At 51.3% G+C, this 18,493-nt stretch overlaps 1 protein-coding gene across 1 annotated transcript in view; it reads right to left on the reverse strand.

Annotated features, from left to right (window-relative positions):
• LOC114000840 (rho GTPase-activating protein 39-like) overlaps positions 1-13,967 on the reverse strand; it is a gene marked incomplete at both ends in the record, with an annotated part of 33,562 nt that extends 19,595 nt beyond the window's left edge. Inside the window, 2 exons of the mRNA XM_027745898.2 lie at positions 2,165-2,245; positions 13,251-13,967. Coding sequence (XP_027601699.2) covers positions 2,165-2,245; positions 13,251-13,967 — 798 coding nt within the window. The remainder of the gene's footprint in view (positions 1-2,164; positions 2,246-13,250) is intronic.
• Positions 13,968-18,493: the final 4,526 nt, after the last annotated feature.

Raw genomic sequence — 18,493 nt, forward strand, 5'->3', positions numbered from 1 at the left:
CCCACGGGGTGTCCCGGCACGGGAACACCATTTTTGGCCTTGCTAGGGGAATTCCGGAGCCGCGGGAACGCTCCAAACCTCCAGCCCGTCCCCGGTGACGTCAAAGCTTTGGATCCCAAAAAACTCCTCCGTGCCCAATCCCGTTCTCCCAGTAGAATATTCCCGAGGGATTAAACCTCTCCAAAGTCAAATTCGGGTGTTGATGTTGGTTTTTTTTTTAAATTTCCCTAATTTTTTTATCCCCAAAGGAGAAGGTGGAACCCTCAGGGATCGTCCAACCCCTCGTCTCCGGGCGGAGCTTCCAGCTCCAGGTCCTCGACACCGAATTCCAACGGGAAATTCCTCTCCCGTTCCCGTTCCCGCGGCTGAATCGGGATGAGAGGGAGGCAACGAAACTTCCCATCCCTCCCCATCCCATCCCAGCCGGGTTTTTTGGGAGAAGCAGGACCCTGAGACAGAGCTGAGACGACGGATCCGCCCGCTCTCCGACCGGGGGTGGCGGAAAGCTCCGGAAGTTCTGGAGGCCACGAATCCACGGCGAAAGGATTTTATGGGATGTGGAGGGTGAGGAAACACCACAAAGATCTTGGAAAAGGGTTCCTGAGGAGTCCTGGGCTCGGACAAGGACCTTCCCGCCCACCGACCTCCTCGGGAACACACCAGGAGGGGGCACCAGGGCCACGCACCCGATCCATCCGGGAAGCCGAGGTGGGAACGGAGCCGGATTCCCGGGAGCCGCTCCGAGCTTCTCTCCCAAAAAAGAGCCTCTTTTCCAAGATCCAAATGTCAGCGGAGCGAGAGGGGAGCTTTGCTTCCCAGCGGGAGGAGGGAATTCTGGGAAGGGAGCCCAGGGAGCCGCCGGGAGGAAGGACAAGGAGACCGGCAGTGACATTTCCCGGAATAGCAGGGAATCCACAGGGAATCCGCCCACAGGGAATCCGCCCCCGGGGGGGGGGCTCCAAAAATGGTGATTTCCAGCTCCTGTTTATCCCAGATGGAATTTCACAGCCCCCGGAGCTCAGCCCCCTCCGCATTCCCAGCACCCTCCGGGATCTCCAGCCCCGGATCATCCGTCCCTGACAGGACGCAGGGAATGGCTTCCCACTGCCGGAGGGCGGGGATAGGTGGGATACGGGGAAGGAATTCCTGCCGGGGGCGGTGGGGAGGGGCCGGGGTGGAATTCCCAGAGAAGCCGTGGCTGCCCCTGGATCCCTGGGAGTGTGCAAGGCCAGGCTGGAGCGACCTGGGACGGTGGGAGGTGTGGAATCATGGAATGACGGAATCATCAATGTGGGAAAATCCCTCTGAGCCCAACCAGTCCACCCCCACCCCCCCCCCCAGCACTGCCAAGGCCGCCCCGGAGCCTTTCCCACTTGGAAGTTTGGAAGCAGACGGATCCCAGGGTTTCCCCACCTGGAAATTCGTCCATGGAAAGGTCTCTCCGAGCGCATCCGACGCCCCCGGAGAACGTCAACCCTCCCAGGAAAAGCCCCAGGTCCCACCCCCCTCTCGCTTTCCTCTCCCACAAGGCTCCTTTTCCCCAGTTTTTCCTTCCTCATCCCGACGCTCCCGGAGGGTCACTCGGCGCCGGCGAATCACGGGACAAAGAAGGGGGGAATTTTTTTTCCGCCTGGAGCAGCAGGAAAATCGTTCCAGGGGAAGGGAATGTGAACCTTCACGGCGCCCTCCGACCCCAACCATCCCGCGGTTCCCCGATCCCACCAAATCCACGGAAGTCGGAGGCGGAGCTTTGGGTTCAGCGCCCGAAATCCGAGCGGGAAAAACCTCCTCTCCGTCCCGAAAAACGAGTCGGATCCTCAGCTCGGGAGAGGCGGCTGGTTTTCCCGGGAGAAGGGTCGTTTCCCGGGAGGTTTTCCCACCCCCGAGACCCCGCGGAGACGGAACGATCCCAAGGGGAACGATCCCACGGTTGTCCTGCCCCGCTCCGGTTTCTCCCCACGGGAAGGAGCCCCTCAAACAAGGACCAACCCCCCGGAAAGGCCGGAACGTCCCCGCTCCCAGGATCCACCCAAAGTCTCCTGGAGGTCGGTTCGAGGGTGGAAGCGAAGCTACAAAAGGCAGCCCAGGGAGGGAAAAGGGAGGGAAGGAGGCCCAGAAAAGCAGGAATTCGATGCCCATCCCGGGAGGGGGAATTCTGGGATACCTGTAGTGCAGGAGCTGCCCCTCGGCGCTGTAATCCCGGTAAATGTCATATTCCTTCTCGAACACTCCGGAAGGCGACGAACTGCAACGAAGGGGGACAAAAACCAGCTCTCAGACAAAGGAGGCTCCGTGAATCCCAATCACAAGCCTCGGAAAACAAGGGCTGGCAAACGCGGTTCCAGGAGTTTGGACCCTTGTCCGGAGGCCTGTTGATGCGCAGCCCGGAGACACGAACCCGGCTCCAAGAAGAATTTTAAGAAAGGACTTTTCGAGGTGATCGTTAAAGCCGCGTCTAAACCCCCGCGACCCCTCTGTCCCCCCGGGGGAATCCCGCTCGAAGGAAAACTAACTCTTTGGAAATCGCAGCTGAAAACTCGTGGAACTCCCCAATTAACAGAGGCCGCCCCCTTCGTTAACACGTCCAGCCCCGGACGACATTAAAATGGAGCTCTCGTGTTCAACGAAGCGTTTCCCGTTTTCCCCGCGCCGGAATCGTGCCCGGCTCTTGTTTTCCAGGACGCAAAAACCGGGGACGAGGAGCCGCCGAGGGGGACGGCGACGACCTCCCGGCGCCTCCTCCGGGATCAGCCAGGGGGAACCCGCAGGGATCCCGGAGCTGCCCCGCCCCGGGTTCCGCTCTCGGGATCCGCTCCCACCTCCTCGGAATCGGGAATTGTTTCCTCGGGATGGTTCAGCAGAGGGTGACCGAGCCCCGCCCGGGGCTCCGGCTTCACGTCCCACCCTTCCCAAGCCACATTCCCCCCCTTCAACCATCCCAAGGGATCCCAAACATCCCACGGCTCCATCCCACAGACGGTCAAAGCCACGGCTGGAAGAGGCGAATCCCAAAAAAGCCCCGATCCCACATCCCCTCGTTCCCAGAAGGGGGAGAAGATCCCACCGTCGACCTACTCCGGAGGCAAATTCCTTGGAGAAGCATCGAAAAACACGGAAAATAAAGCCCTGGGAGGCGCCAGATGGAATCTCTGGGCCGAGCTTTGGACTCGGCCTCTCCCAAAGGAGGAAACCCTCCCTGGCTCCGTGTTTCCGTCACGGATCCACCCGGACCCGGGATCCTCTGGAAAACGCGGAGCTCCGTGTTTTTGTTACGGATCCACCCGGACCCGGGATCCTCTGGAAAACGCGGAGCTCCGCGCCCGAACGCGGCGGGAAAACGTCGGGAAAAATGAACTTCGCTCCCAGGAGGTTTTGAAGGAACGGCCTCAAAATCCCCCCCCTCCCTCCACGAGCAAATCGGGAACGGCCTTAACGGAAAATCGACGTTTATCCATGGAAAAACCCCTTTTATTGATGGAAAAACCCCTTTTATTAATGGAAAATCACTTTTATTTTTGGAAAAATCCCTTTTATTAATGGAAAATCACTTTTATTTTTGGAAAATCACCTCAGTGGAAAATCAACTTCGTTAACGGACAAAGCACTTTTGTTGACAGAAAACTCGTTTTTATGAGTGGGAAAATCACGTTTCTTAACGGGAAAAAGCCCTTTTATTAATGGAAATTGGACTTCGTTACTGGAAAATCAACTTTATTAATGGGAAATCACGTTTGTTATTGGAAAATCAACTTTATTAATGGGAAATCCTCTTTGCTGTTGGAGAATCAACTTTGTTATGGAAAAATCCCTTTTATTACTGGACAAATCGCTTTTATTCATGGAAAAATCACTTATTAGTGGAAAATAAACCTTATTAAAGGAAAAATCACTTATTAACGGAAAATCAACCTTATTCATGGAAAAATGACTTTTATTTACGGAAAATCGTCTTCGTTATTCGTGCAAAATCATCTCAGTGGAAAATCGACTTTATTAACGGGAAAACCTCTTTTATGAGTGAAAAATCGCTTATTAAAGGAAAATCCCATTTATCAATGGAAAAATCCCTTTTATTAATAGAAATTCGACTTTATTGCTGGAAAAATCCCCCGGATAACAGTGGAAAAAGCCCTTTTATTAACGGAAATTGGAGTTTATTATTGGAAATCAGGGAACGCTCCGGGTTGGGAGGGATCCCAAAGGTCCATCCCATCCCACCCCCTTCCACCGGAGCGGGTTGTTCCAACCAGGATGACCCGGGAAGGAGGGGAGGGATGGCACGGAGAGCTCCCACAAACACCCACCGGGACGGAGCCGCATCCCGGGAATCCCACCTGGAATTAGCAAGGAAAGGGCACGGAAAGATCCGGTTCTGGTCAAACCCGAGCGGTTTGGGAGGGAACCCCCGAGGCCTCTCCCCAAAAACCTTCTCCAGGCACAGCCAGGGGGGATCCCGCGGCTCCTCCTCCCCCATCCCGCGCTCCGGCCCGGATGGAGACTCCCAGGAATCCCGGCCTCCTTTGTTTTTTGGGATAGAGATTCCCAAGGAATCCCGGCCTCCTTTGTTTTTGGGATGGAGATTCCCAAGGAATCCCGGCCTCCTTTGTTTTTTGGGATGGAGACTCCCAGGAATCCCGGCCTCCTTTGTTTTTTGGGATGGAGATTCCCAGGAATCCCGGCCTCCCCTGCTCTTGGGATGGAGATTCCCAAGGAATCCCGGCCTCCTTTGTTTTTTGGGATGGAGATTCCCAGGAATCCCGGCCTCCTTTGGTTTTGGGATGGAGATTCCCAAGGAATCCCAGCCTCCCCTGCTCTTGGGATGGAGATTCCCAAGGAATCCTGACCTCCTTTGCTTTTGGGATGGAGATTCCCAGGAATCCCGGCCTCCTTTGTTTTTTGGGATGGAGATTCCCAAGGAATCCCGGCCTCCTTTGTTTTTTGGGATGGAGATTCCCAAGGAATCCCAGCCTCCTTTGTTTTTTGGGATGGAGATTCCCAAGGAATCCCGGCCTCCTTTGTTTTTTGGGATGGAGATTCCCAAGGAATCCCAGCCTCCTTTGCTTTTGGGATGGAGATTCCCAAGGAATCCCGGCCTCCTTTGTTTTTTGGGATGGAGATTCCCAAGGAATCCCAGCCTCCTTTGCTTTTGGGATGGAGGTTCCCAGGAATCCCGGCCTCCTTTGTTTTTTGGGATGGAGATTCCCAAGGAATCCCGGCCTCCTTTGCTTTTGGGATGGAGATTCCCATGGAATCCTGGCCTCCTTTGTTTTTGGGATGGAGACTCCCAGGAATCCCGGCCTCCTTTGTTTTTTGGGATGGAGATTCCCAAGGAATCCCAGCCTCCCCTGCTCTTGGGATGGAGATTCCCAGGAATCCCGGCCTCCTTTGCTTTTGGGATGGAGATTCCCAAGGAATCCCGGCCTCCTTTGTTTTTTGGGATAGAGATTCCCAGGAATCCCAGCATCCCTGGCTCTTGGGATGGAGATTCCCAGGAATCCCGGCCTCCTTTGCTTTTGGGATGGAGATTCCCAGGAATCCCGGCCTCCTTTGTTTTTTGGGATGGAGATTCCCAGGAATCCCGACCTCCTTTGCTTTTGGGATGGAGATTCCCAAGGAATCCCGGTCTCCTTTGCTTTTGGGATGGAGATTCCCAAGGAATCCCGACCTCCCCTGCTCTTGGGATGGAGATTCCCAGGAATCCCGGCCTCCTTTGCTTTTGGGATAGAGATTCCCAGGAATCCCGGCCTCCTTTGTTTTTTGGGATGGAGACTCCCAGGAATCCCGGCCTCCTTTGTTTTTTGGGATGGAGATTCCCAAGGAATTCCAGCCTCCTTTACTTTTGGGATGGAGATTCCCAAGGAATCCCGACCTCCCCTGCTCTTGGGATGGAGATTCCCAAGGAATCCCGGCCTCCTTTGCTTTTGGGATGGAGATTCCCAGGAATCCCGGCCTCCTTTGGTTTTTGGGATGGAGATTCCCAGGAATCCCAGCATCCCTGGCTCTTGGGATGGAGCTTCCCAAGGAATTCCATCCTCCCCTGCTCTTGGGATGGAGATTCCCAGGAATCCCGACCTCCTTTGCTTTTGGGATGGAGATTCCCAGGAATCCCAGCCTCCCCTGCTCTTGGGATGGAGATTCCCAAGGAATCCCGGCCTCCTTTGTTTTTTGGGATGGAGCTTCCCAAGGAATTCCAGCCTCCTTTACTTTTGGGATGGAGATTCCCAAGGAATCCCGACCTCCCCTGCTCTTGGGATGGAGATTCCCAGGAATCCCGGCCTCCTTTGCTTTTGGGATAGAGATTCCCAGGAATCCCAGCCTCCTTTGTTTTTTGGGATGGAGACTCCCAGGAATCCCGGCCTCCTTTGTTTTTGGGATGGAGACTCCCAGGAATCCCGGCCTCCTTTGTTTTTTGGGATGGAGATTCCCAAGGAATCCCGGCCTCCATTGTTTTTTGGGATGGAGATTCCCAAGGAATCCCGGCCTCCTTTGTTTTTTGGGATGGAGACTCCCAGGAATCCCGGCCTCCTTTGTTTTTGGGATGGAGATTCCCAGGAATCCCGGCCTCCTTTGTTTTTTGGGATGGAGATTCCCAGGAATCCCGGCCTCCTTTGTTTTGGGGATGGAGATTCCCAAGGAATCCCGGCCTCCCCTGCTCTTGGGATGGAGATTCCCAAGGAATTCCAGCCTCCTTTGTTTTTTGGGATGGAGATTCCCAGGAATCCCGGCCTCCTTTGTTTTTTGGGATGGAGATTCCCAGGAATCCCGGCCTCCTTTGTTTTTTGGGATAGAGATTCCCAGGAATCCCAGCCTCCTTTGCTCTTGGGATGGAGATTCCCAGGAATCCCGGCCTCCCCTGCTCTTCTCCCACCTCGAGGTGCTTTTCCATGAATAAAGTGGATGTTCCATTAAAAAAAGGGAATTTTTCCACGGATAAAGACGATTTTTTTTTTGCGGAATAAAGGTGATTTTCCAGGAATATTATTAATAATTAATAATTAAATAACACAAACACTATTATTAATTATTATATCCTCATATGATTATCAATAAATGTAAATATAGATTATATATATTTACATTTACTATATATAAAATATATATTTTACATATTAAATATATTATATATTCAATATATTTAATATATATTTAATATTTAATATATATTTAATATATTAGATATAATAAATATAAATATATATTATATAATGATATAATATGTAATGATATAATAATATATAACACATAATAAGAAATACAGAATATGCAATAACTATATATTATATATTATTAATTTTCCATAAATAAAAGCGATTTTCCACTGTTATTCAGGGGATTTTCCAGTAATAAAGTCAAATTTCCATTAATAAAAGGGATTTTTCCATTGATAAATGGGATTTTCCACTAATAAGCGATTTTTCACTCATAAAAGAGATTTTTCCGTTAATAAAGTTGATTTTCCATTAACGAAGATGATTTTCCATAAATAAAAGTGATTTTCCATTAACAAAAGGGATTTTCCAGTAATAAAGTCCAATTTCCTTTAATAAAAGGGATTTTTCCATTAATAAATTTGATTTTCCACTCATAAAAATGGGTTTTCTCTTAATAAAAGTGGTTCATCCATTAATAAAGTTGATTTTCCACTGAGATGATTTTTCCACAAATAAAAGCGATTTTCCATAAATAAAAGTGATTTTTCCATTAATAAAGTTGATTTTCCACTAATAAGTGATTTTTCCATGAATAAAAGCGATTTTTCCATTAATAAAAGGGATTTTTCCATGAATAAAGTTGATTTTCCACTAATAAGTGATTTTTCCATGAATAAAAGCGATTTTTCCATTAATAAAAGGGATTTTCCGTTAATAAAGTTGATTCTCCACTAACACAGAGGATTTTCCATTAATAAAGGTGATTTTCCATTAATAAAGTTGATTTTCCACTAACAAAGTGGATTTTCCATTAATAAAGGTGATTTTCCCATTAATAAATGGGATTTTCCATTATTAAAAGGGACTTTCCAATAATAAACTCCAATTTCCATTAATAAAAGGGATTTTTCCATTAATAAACGTTGATTTTCCACTAATAAGTGATTTTTCCATGAATAAAGTTGATTTTCCATTAATCAGTGATTTTTCCATGAATAAAAGGGATTTTTCCATGAATAAAAGGGATTTTCCGTTAATAAAGTTGATTCTCCAATAACAGAGTAGATTTTCCATGAATAAAGGTGATTTTCCATTAATAAGTGATTTTTCCATTAATAAAAGGGATTTTTCCATTAATAAAAGGGATTTTTCCATTAATAAAAGGGATTTTCCAAGAACAAAGCCGATTTTCCATGAATAAAGGTGATTTTCCATGAATAAAGGTGATTTTCCACGAATAAAAGGGATTTTTCCATTAATAAATTTGATTTTCCATTAATAACTGATTTTTCCATTAATAAAAGGGATTTTCCATTAATAAATTTGATTTTCCATAAATAAGTGATTTTTCCATGAATAAAAGGGATTTTTCCATTAATAAAGGTGATTTTCCACGAATAAAGCTGATTTTCCACGAATAAAAGGGATTTTTCCATTAATAAATTTGATTTTCCAACAGCAAAGCCGATTTTCCACGAATAAAGCTGATTTTCCACGAATAAAAGGGATTTTCCATGAATAAATTTGATTTTCCAACGGCAAAGCCGATTTTCCACGGATAAAGGCGATTTTCCCATCCCTAAAGGGGATTTTTCCCTTCCTGAGAGCGATTTCCCACCCCCGGAGTCGTTTTCCCGAATTCCAAAGGCCGATTTTTTTTCCCCCCCTCCGGAATTTTCCCAAACCCGCCCCCGGCAGCTTTGACTCGGGAACCCTCCGGAAAAACAACCAAATCCCAGAAATTCACTAAAACCAAACAACCCCTCCCTAAATCCCTAAATCCCTAAATCCCTAAATCCCTAAATCCCTAAATCCCTAAATCCCTAAATCCCTGAATTCCTGAATCCCCGAATCCCGGAGTTCCGTTCCCCTCCGGCTCCGGAAGCGGCTCCGAGAGCCTCATCCCGGTTATTTTTAACTCCGGGGGAAAGTGAGCCGGGGACGGAAAAGCCCGGAATAGACCCCAAATCCCGGCTCCTAATCCCGACTTAACCCCCCGCCCGGCAAAGCTCCGCCCCCTCAATCCCATCCCGACTCCCGCCCCGGCTTTCCCTGGAATTACGTCGCGGGAACGGCGACGTCGGACAAATCCCCGCCCGGTCCCAACCGTGGGAAGCGGAGAATCCACGGAAAGGGAATTAAAAAAGGGACAAACCCCCCCCTTCCACCCCCTTTCACCTCCCAGCCCCGGCCTGGAATTTCTTTTTTTCCCGGAAATCTTCGAGGACGGACGGAGGAAACGGGAGCGGAATCCCGATTTTCCTGCCGGGAACGTGTTTTCCACCCGCGGCCGTTCCCGAATATCCGGCCGAGGGAATGAGGAATTTTAACGGCCGGAGGAGCTCGTGGGGCCTGTCGTGACCCGGGAAGGCTTTTCCGACCCCCACAATTCCGTAGGGATCCAAAGGGCGCCATTCCAGCCGTCGGATCCGATGGAAAACTCCTCCGGGGGGGAGGTGGGGCCGGACCCGGCACGGACGGGAAAAATCGGAGCCGAAGGAATCGTGGAGGGAGACGATCCACAGAGGGGGGGAAATCCAACATCCGGGGAATGGTTTTCCCTCTTTTTCCTCGTTGCTTTAGGGAGCCCAGGACACGGGGGAATTCCAGGGGCGGAATTCCAGGGGCGGAATTCCTTCCCTCCTTTCCCGCTGCCCTCGCTGTGCCACGACCCCGGGACGTGGGGAATCCCAAACTCCCCAGCGCACACGGACGGGGCGTATCCCGTTTTTCCATCCACCAACACCCCCAAGTCCTTCTCCCCAGGGCTCCTCTCCATCCTTTCCCCCCCAAATCCAGGGTTTTTTCCTGGGATTTCCCTCCCCCAGACACACCCCCAGGGATGATTTATGGTGGGTCAAACCCTGTGGAGATCCAGGAACAGCCGAGCTGATCCATGAAACCCCTTCTCCCAAGAAAGGGCAGATCCTCGGGATGAGGGTTCTGCCCTTTTCCTCTCCATCCCTTCCTCTGATATCCACGTTTCTTCCTGGGATTTCCCTCCCCCAGACACACCCCCAGGGATGATTTATGGAGGATCAAACCCTGTGGAGATCCAGGAACAGCTGAGCTGATCCACAAACCCCCTTCTCCCAAGAAAGGGAGGATCCTCGGCACGAGGGCTCTGCTCTCTGCCCTTTTCCTCCCCACCCTTTCCCCCAAAATCCATGTTTTTTTCCTGGGATTTCCCTCCCCCAGACACATCCCCTGGGATGATTTATGGAGGATCAAACCCTGTGGAGATCCAGGAACAGCTGAGCTGATCCACAAAACCCCTTCTCCCAAGAAAGGGAGGATCCTCAGGATGAAGACTCTGCTCTCTACTCTTTTCCTCTCCATCCCTTCCTCTGATATCCACGTTTTTTCCTGGGATATCCCTCCCCCAGACACACCCCCAGGGAGTGATTTACAGAGGATCAAACCCCAGGAGTAGCTCAGCTGATCCACGAAACCCCTTCTCCCAAGAAAGGGCGGATCCTTGGCACGAGGGCTCTGCTCTCTGCTCTTTTCCTCCCCACCCTTTCCCCCAAAATCCATGTTTTTTCCTGGGATTTCCTTCCTCCAGACACATCCCACGGGGATGATTTATGGAGGATCAAACCCTGTGGAGATCCAGGAGTAGCTCAGTTGATCCACAAAATCCCTTCTCCCAAGGAATAGAGGATCCTTGGCACGAGAGCTCTGCTCCCTGCTCTTTTCTTCTCCATCCTTTCCCCCCAAAATCCAGGGTTTTTCCTGGGATATCCCTCCCCTAGACACACCCCTGGGGGTGATTTATGGAGGATCAAACCCTGTGGAGGAACCCTGAGGTTCCCCGAGGAACTATCCACAAAACCCCTTCTCCCAAGAAAGGGAGGATCCTCAGCACGAGGGCTCTGCTCTCTGCTCTTTTCCTCTCCATCCTTTCCCCCAAAATCCATGTTTCTTCCTGGGATTTCCCTCCCCCAGACACACCCCCAGGGAGTGATTTACAGAGGATCAAACCCCAGGAGTAGCTCAGTTGATCCACGAACCCCCTTCTCCCAAGAAAGGGCGGATCCTCGGCACGAGGGCTCTGCTCTCTGCCCTTTTCCTCCCCACCCTTTCCCCCAAAATCCAGGGTTTTTTCCTGGGATTTCCCTCCCCCAGACACATCCCCTGGGGGCAATTTATGGAGGATCAAACCCTGTGGAGACCCAGGAACAGCTGAGCTGATCCACAAAACCCCTTCTCCCAAGAAAGGGAGGATCCTCAGGATGAAGACTCTGCTCTCCACTCTTTTCCTCTCCATCCTTTCCCCCCAAAATCCATGTTTTTTTCCTGGGATTTCCCTCCCCCAGAAACACCCCCAGGGGGTGATTTACAGAGGATCAAACCCCAGGAGTAGCTCAGTTGATCCACAAAACCCCTTCTCCCAAGAAAGGGCGGATCCTCGGCACGAGGGCTCTGCTCTCTGCCCTTTTCCTCCCCACCCTTTCCCCCAAAATCCAGGGTTTTTTCCTGGGATTTCTCTCCCCCAGACACACCCCCAGGGATGATTTATGGAGGATCAAACCCTGTGGAGATCCAGGAACAGCTGAGCTGATCCACAAAACCCCTTCTCCCAAGAAAGGGAGGATCCTCGGCACGAGGGCTCTGCTCTCTGCCCTTTTCCTCCCCACCCTTTCCCCCAAAATCCATGTTTTTTTCCTGGGATTTCCCTCCCCCAGACACATCCCCTGGGGGCAATTTATGGAGGATCAAACCCTGTGGAGACCCAGGAACAGCTGAGCTGATCCACAAAACCCCTTCTCCCAAGAAAGGGAGGATCCTCAGGATGAAGACTCTGCTCTCTACTCTTTTCCTCTCCATCCTTTCCCCCAAAATCCATGTTTTTTTCCTGGGATTTCCCTCCCCCAGACACATCCCCTGGGGGCAATTTATGGAGGATCAAACCCTGTGGAGATCCAGGAACAGCCGAGCTGATCCACAAAACCCCTTCTCCCAAGAAAGGGAGGATCCTCGGCACGAGGGCTCTGCTCTCTGCTCTTTTCCTCTCCATCCTTTCCCCCCAAAATCCATGTTTTTTCCTGGGATTTCCTTCCTCCAGAAACACCCCCAGGGGGTGATTTACAGAGGATCAAACCCCAGGAGTAGCTCAGTTGATCCACAAAACCCCTTCTCCCAAGAAAGGGAGGATCCTCAGCACGAGGGCTCTGCTCTCCACTCTTTTCCTCTCCATCCTTTCCCCCAAAATCCAGGGTTTTTTCCTGGGATTTCCCTCCCCCAGACACACCCCCAGGGATGATTTATGGTGGGTCAAACTCTGTGGAGATCCAGGAACAGCTGAGCTGATCCACAAAACCCCTTCTCCCAAGAAAGGGAGGATCCTCAGGATGAAGACTCTGCTCTCTGCTCTTTTCCTCTCCATCCTTTCCCCCAAAATCCATGTTTTTTCCTGGGATTTCCTTCCTCCAGAAACACCCCCAGGGGGTGATTTACAGAGGATCAAACCCCAGGAGTAGCTCAGTTGATCCACGAACCCCCTTCTCCCAAGAAAGGGCGGATCCTCAGCATGAGGGCTCTGCTTTCCGCCCTTTCCCACTGGAATTCCCGCCCCACCCTTCCCCATCCCGCCCCGCCCATCAAACCCCGCCCATCCCATTCCCACCCCGCCCATCAAACCCCGCCCATCCCCATCCCACCCCGCCCATCAAACCCCCCCCATCCCCATCCTTCCCCACCCATCCCCATCCCGCCCCGCCCATCAACCCCCACCCATCCCCATTTCCCGCCCGCCATCCAACACGCCCCTCCCCATCCTGCCCCAAACCCCTCCCCATCCCGCCCCGCCCATCAAACCCGCACCATCAAACCCCCACCCATCCCCATCCATCCCCGCCCATCAAAAACCCCGCCCCTCCCCATCCCACCCCGCCCTCCCCATCCCACCCCGCCCATCAAAACCCCACCCCCACCCTTCCTGCCCCGCCCATCCCATCCACCCCGCCCACCCGCCCCCCGCCCATCCCGCCCCCCCATCCCACCCCACCCATCCCCATCCTGCCCCACCCATCCCCGCTCCGCCCATCCCCGCCCCGCCCACCCCACCCCACCCACCCCGCCCCGCCCACCCCTTACCTCTCCACCTCCTCCTTGCCCAGGCCGTACTGGGGGCCCTGCCTGCCCGCCCTCTGCTCCGGGAGCTTCTCGCCGCCTCCTCCTCCTCCTCCTCCTCCTCCTCCGCCCCCATCCAGCTCCTGCTCCAGGGAGGAGCCGGTGCTGCCCTCCCTGCTGACGTTGCTGCTCCGCCCCGGGCTGTTCTCGGTGGACGCCCGCGGCGACTCCGTGTTCTGCTTCAGGGTCTGCAGCTTGGCCAGGGGGATGATGTCGCAGTTCTGGGGCCGGTGCCAGACGGTCCTCTGGGTGGTGGCATTGTAGTAGTAGAAGCGGGAGGTGTTGGGGTCGAAGAGCTCCCACCACTGGTTCTCGTTGGTGCGCTTGATGCGCACCCCGGCCGGCGGGTCCCACACGCACTCGCCCGTCAGCAGGTTGGCGTACATGCGCTCCCGGGTGCGAGGCTCGATGATCTCCACCCATTCCAGCCTGGAGAACACCCCCGGGGAGAGAGGGAATGTCAGCCAGGAAGGGGAGGGACTGGTGGTGCCTTCCCACCAGAACCACCCAGTGATCCGAGATCGAGGTGAGCCACCAAGGTGAGGGGAACAATTCCTGACTCCCCTTTCCACCTCCTCGGCTTTATCACACTTTTTCCCACCAATCCCACTTTTCCAAGGGTTTCCAAGGGTTTCCGTGCGCTCCCGGGTGCGAGGCTCGATGATCTCCACCCATTCCAGCCTGGAGAACACCCCCGGGGAGAGAGGGAATGTCAGTCGGGAAGGGGAGGGACTGGAGGTGCCTTCCCACCAGAACCACCCGGTGATCCGAGATCGAGGTGAGCACCAAGGTGAGGGGAACAATTCCTGACTCCCCCTTCCATCTCCTCGGCTCTATCCCACTTTTTCCCACTAATCCCACTTTTCCAAGGCATTCAGACCAATCCCTGCTTTTCAGCTCCCACAGGAATTCAGCAGCTCCTCCAACCAAAGATTCCATGACTCACCAACCTCAGTGAGCAGAACAACAATTCCTGACTCCCCCTTCCATCTCCTCAGCTCTATCCCACTTCTCCCCACTTTTTCCCACTAATCCCACTTTTCCAAGGGTTTCCAAGGGTTTCCGTGCGCTCCCGGGTGCGAGGCTCGATGATCTCCACCCATTCCAGCCTGGAGAACACCCCCGGGGAGAGAGGGAATGTCAGTCGGGAAGGGGAGGGACTGGAGGTGCCTTCCCACCAGAACCACCCGGTGATCCGAGATCGAGGTGAGCACCAAGGTGAGGGGAACAATTCCTGACTCCCCTTCCACCTCCTCGGCTTTATCCCATTTTCCCCACTAATCCCACTTTTCCAAGGGTTTCCAAGGGTTTCCGTGCGCTCCCGGGTGCGAGGCTCGATGATCTCCACCCATTCCAGCCTGGAAAAGCATCCCAGGGAGAGAGGGAGGGGAGAGAGGGAATGTCAGCCAGGAGGTCCCTTCCCAAACCAACAGCCCGGTGATCCGAGATCGAGGTGAGCACCAAGGTGAGGGGAACAATTCCTGACTCCCCCTTCCATCTCCTCAGCTCTATCCCACTTTTCACACTAATCCCACTTTTCCAAGGGTTTCCAAGCAATCCCTGCTTTTCAGCTCCCACGGGAATCCAGTAGCTCCTTCCAAACCAAACCAAACATTCCACGACTCAAGACAGACACGACCCACTCGGATGAGGAGAACAACAATTCCTTCCTCCCCCTTCCATCTCCTCAGCTCTATCCCACTTTTCCCCACTAATCCCACTTTTCCAAGGCATTCAGACCAATCCCTGCTTTTCAGCTCCCACAGGAATTCAGCAGCTCCTCCAACCAAAGATTCCACGACTCACCAACCTCAGTGTGGAGAACAACAATTCCTGACTCCCCCTTCCATCTCCTCAGCTCTGTCACACTTTTCCCCGCTAATCCCACTTTTCCAAGGCATTCATCCCTGGCTTTTCAGCTCCCACAGGAGTTCAACAACCCCTTCCAAACCAATCCAAAGATTCCACGACTCAAGACAGACACGACCCATTCGGATGAGCAGAACAACAATTCCTGACTCCCCCTTCCATCTCCTCAGCTCTATCCCACTTCTCCCCACTTTTTCCCACTAATCCCACTTTTCCAAGGGTTTCCAAGGGTTTCTGTGCGCTCCCGGGTGCGAGGCTCGATGATCTCCACCCATTCCAGCCTGGAAAACACCCCCAGGGGGAAGGGAAGGGGGAGAGAGGGAATGTCAGATGGGAAGGGGAGGGAGTGAAGGTCCCTTCCCACACGAACTGAGATGGAGGTGAGGAACTGGGGTGAGGGGAACAATTCCTGCCTCCCCTTCCATTTCCACGGCTTTATCACACTTTTCCACTAATCCCACTTTTCCAAGGCATTCAGACCAATCCCTGGCTTTCAGCTCCCACAGGAGTTCAGCAGCTCCTCCAACCAAAGATTCCACGACTCAAGACGGAGACGACCACCCTCAGTGAGCAGAACAACAATTCCTGATTCCCCTTTCCATTTCCACAGCTTTATCCCACTTTTCCCCACTAATCCCACTTTTCCAAGGCATTCAGACCAATCTTTGCTTCCCAGCTCCCACAGGAGTTCAGCAGCCCCTTCCAAACCAAACCAAAGATTCCACAATTCAAGACGGTTTTCCCCCCTTTCCAAGGAAATCTTTGGGAAAAAAAACCCCAAAACATTTCCCCCTCTCCCATCTCCCAGCATCCCTTTGGAATTGCCGTGTCCTTCCCGGCCCGGAGGGCACAGGGAGAAGATCCCAAAAAATCCCCAGGAGGAAAACCCTTGGGAAGGGTCACCCTGCTCGTCCCGGGATGTTTTCCCCCTTTTCCAGGGAAACCTTCGGAACAAGAATCCAAAGATTTCTTCACCCCACACCTCCCAAATTTCCAACGCCTTTGGAATTGGAATCTGTCTCTCCCAGCCTGGATAAGGCCCCAAAAAATCCTGAGGAAAACCCTTGGGAAGGGTCACCCTGCTCGACCCGGGATGTTTTTCCCCTTTTCCAAGGAAATCTTTGGGGAAAAAAAACCCCAAATATTTCTCCCTCTCCCATCTCCCAGCCTCCCTTTGGAATTGCCGTGTCCTTCCCGGCCCGGAAGGGCACGGGGAGAAGATCCCAAAAAATCCCAGAGGCTTCAAAGAAGCCCCTTCGGCTCCGTCTCCTTCCGTCCCATCGGAGCCTTTCCCGATGCTCCCGATCCCGACTCCGCGGGGAGGGCTCGTCCTGCACCATCCCCTCGAAATTCCAAGGAAAAAAGGGGCCCCCGGGAAGCCGCCGGAGAGGAGATAACGCCACGAAAGGGCCTCGGGATGAGCCGGGGGCGGGAATCCAAGCGGGAAAAAGTCTCCGGGTTTGACCCCGAAAGCTCCTCAAAGGAGCTCCCGGAGTCCTGATGATCCCAAATCTCTGATTAAGGGATTCTGGGAGCTCGGGAAGGTCGTGGATCGGGGGATCTGGGCCTGGGAGGAGGTTGGGTTTGAGGGAAGAGGGGAGGAGGACGGGATTGTCTTTCCCGAGGAGCGTCGGGGCGGGAAGGGCGGCGGGAGCGGGAGGAGCCGAGCGGGACGTTTATCCCTCAAAAAAAGGGACGGGAAGACGCCGTGGGATGAGCCGGGGAGGGAAAAAGGAGGCGTCAGATCCCGGGGAAAAGGGCCCCGGCATTCCCAGGCCAACCTGGGAGCTCGTCAGGAATTTCACCAACGGGAGGAATCCCAGAGAAGCCCCGGGAGATCCCTCATTCCAGGAGGAGAACTCCGTGATCCCTTTTCCATGGTTTTGGATTTCCAGCCCCAAACCGGCGGGTCCAAATCCCACTTTTCCCCTGGAAGAGCCTCGGCACCGGGAATTCCGGGGCAGTTTTGGGACAGGGAGAGTCGACGTCCCGGGACGGGGTTTCCGCTCCCTCCCCTTCCAAGCCAAACCATTCCGGGATTCCACGACCCCAATCCCGAAATTCCACCGTTCCCTGACTGATATCCTTAAATTCCCACCTCCCCCCGAGGGGGATTTTAAGGGGAAAAAACCAAAAAAAAGCCCCGAGTTGGGGGCGGGGCCAGCCGGGAATGCCGAGAGGGAGAGAGGCAGGAAAACATTCCAGCCTATATATAATAAAAAATAATCCATAATAAAAACAATTAATAATAATAATAATCCATAATAATAAATAATCCATAATAATCTATAATAATAAATAACAATCCCTAATAATAATTAATCCACAATAATAAATAACAATCCCTAATAATAAATAATCCATAATAAAAAAATAATAATATATAATAATAAATAATAATCCCTAAAAATAAATAATCCCTAATAATAATAAATAATAATCCCTAATAATAAATAATACCTAATAATAAGTAATCCCTAATAATAATAATAATCCCTAAAAATAAATAATCCCTAATAATAAATAATAATCCCTAATAATAAATAATCCCCAATAATAAGCAATCCCTAATAACAATCCATAATAATAAATCATCTATAATAATAAATAATCCCTAATAAAAACAATTAATAATAATAATCCCTAATAACAAATAATCCCTAATAATAATAAATAATAATCCCTAATAATAAATAATCCATAATAATAATCAATAATAATAAATAACAATCCATAATATAAATAATCCATGATAATTAATAATCCATAATAATAAATAATCCCTAATAATAATAAATAATAATCCTTAATAATAAATTCTCCCTAATAATAAATACTCCCTAATAATAAGTAATCCCTAATAATAATCCCTAATAATAAATAATCCCTAATAATAATCAATAATAATCCCTAATAATAAATAATCCCTAATAATAATCAATAATAATCCGTAATATAAATAATCCATGATAATAAATAATAATCCCTAATAATAAATAACAATCCTCGTTATTTTATGGATTTATGGGGAAATCGAGTCCAAGCAGAGCCTCAAATGTTGAAATTCCCGCTGGGGAAAAGCCGGGATGGCCCCCGGGGCCAGGTTTGCCCTTCCCTGAGAATTCCCGGGAGAATTCCCTGAGAATTCCCGAAATCCCAGGTCTGGATCCCGAAACCCCAGGTTTGGATCCCGAAACCCCAGGTTTGGATCCCGAAATCCCAGGTTTGGATCCCCAAATCCCAGGTTTGGATCCCGAAATCCCAGGTTTGGATCCCAAAATCCCAGGTTTGGATCCTGAAATCCCAGGTTTGGATCCCAAAATCCCAGGTTTGGATCC

This window comes from Pipra filicauda, unplaced genomic scaffold, assembly GCF_003945595.2.
Source record: "Pipra filicauda isolate LSUMZ 115617 unplaced genomic scaffold, ASM394559v2 scaffold1012_size38454_pilon, whole genome shotgun sequence".
Lineage (NCBI taxonomy): Eukaryota > Metazoa > Chordata > Aves > Passeriformes > Pipridae > Pipra > Pipra filicauda.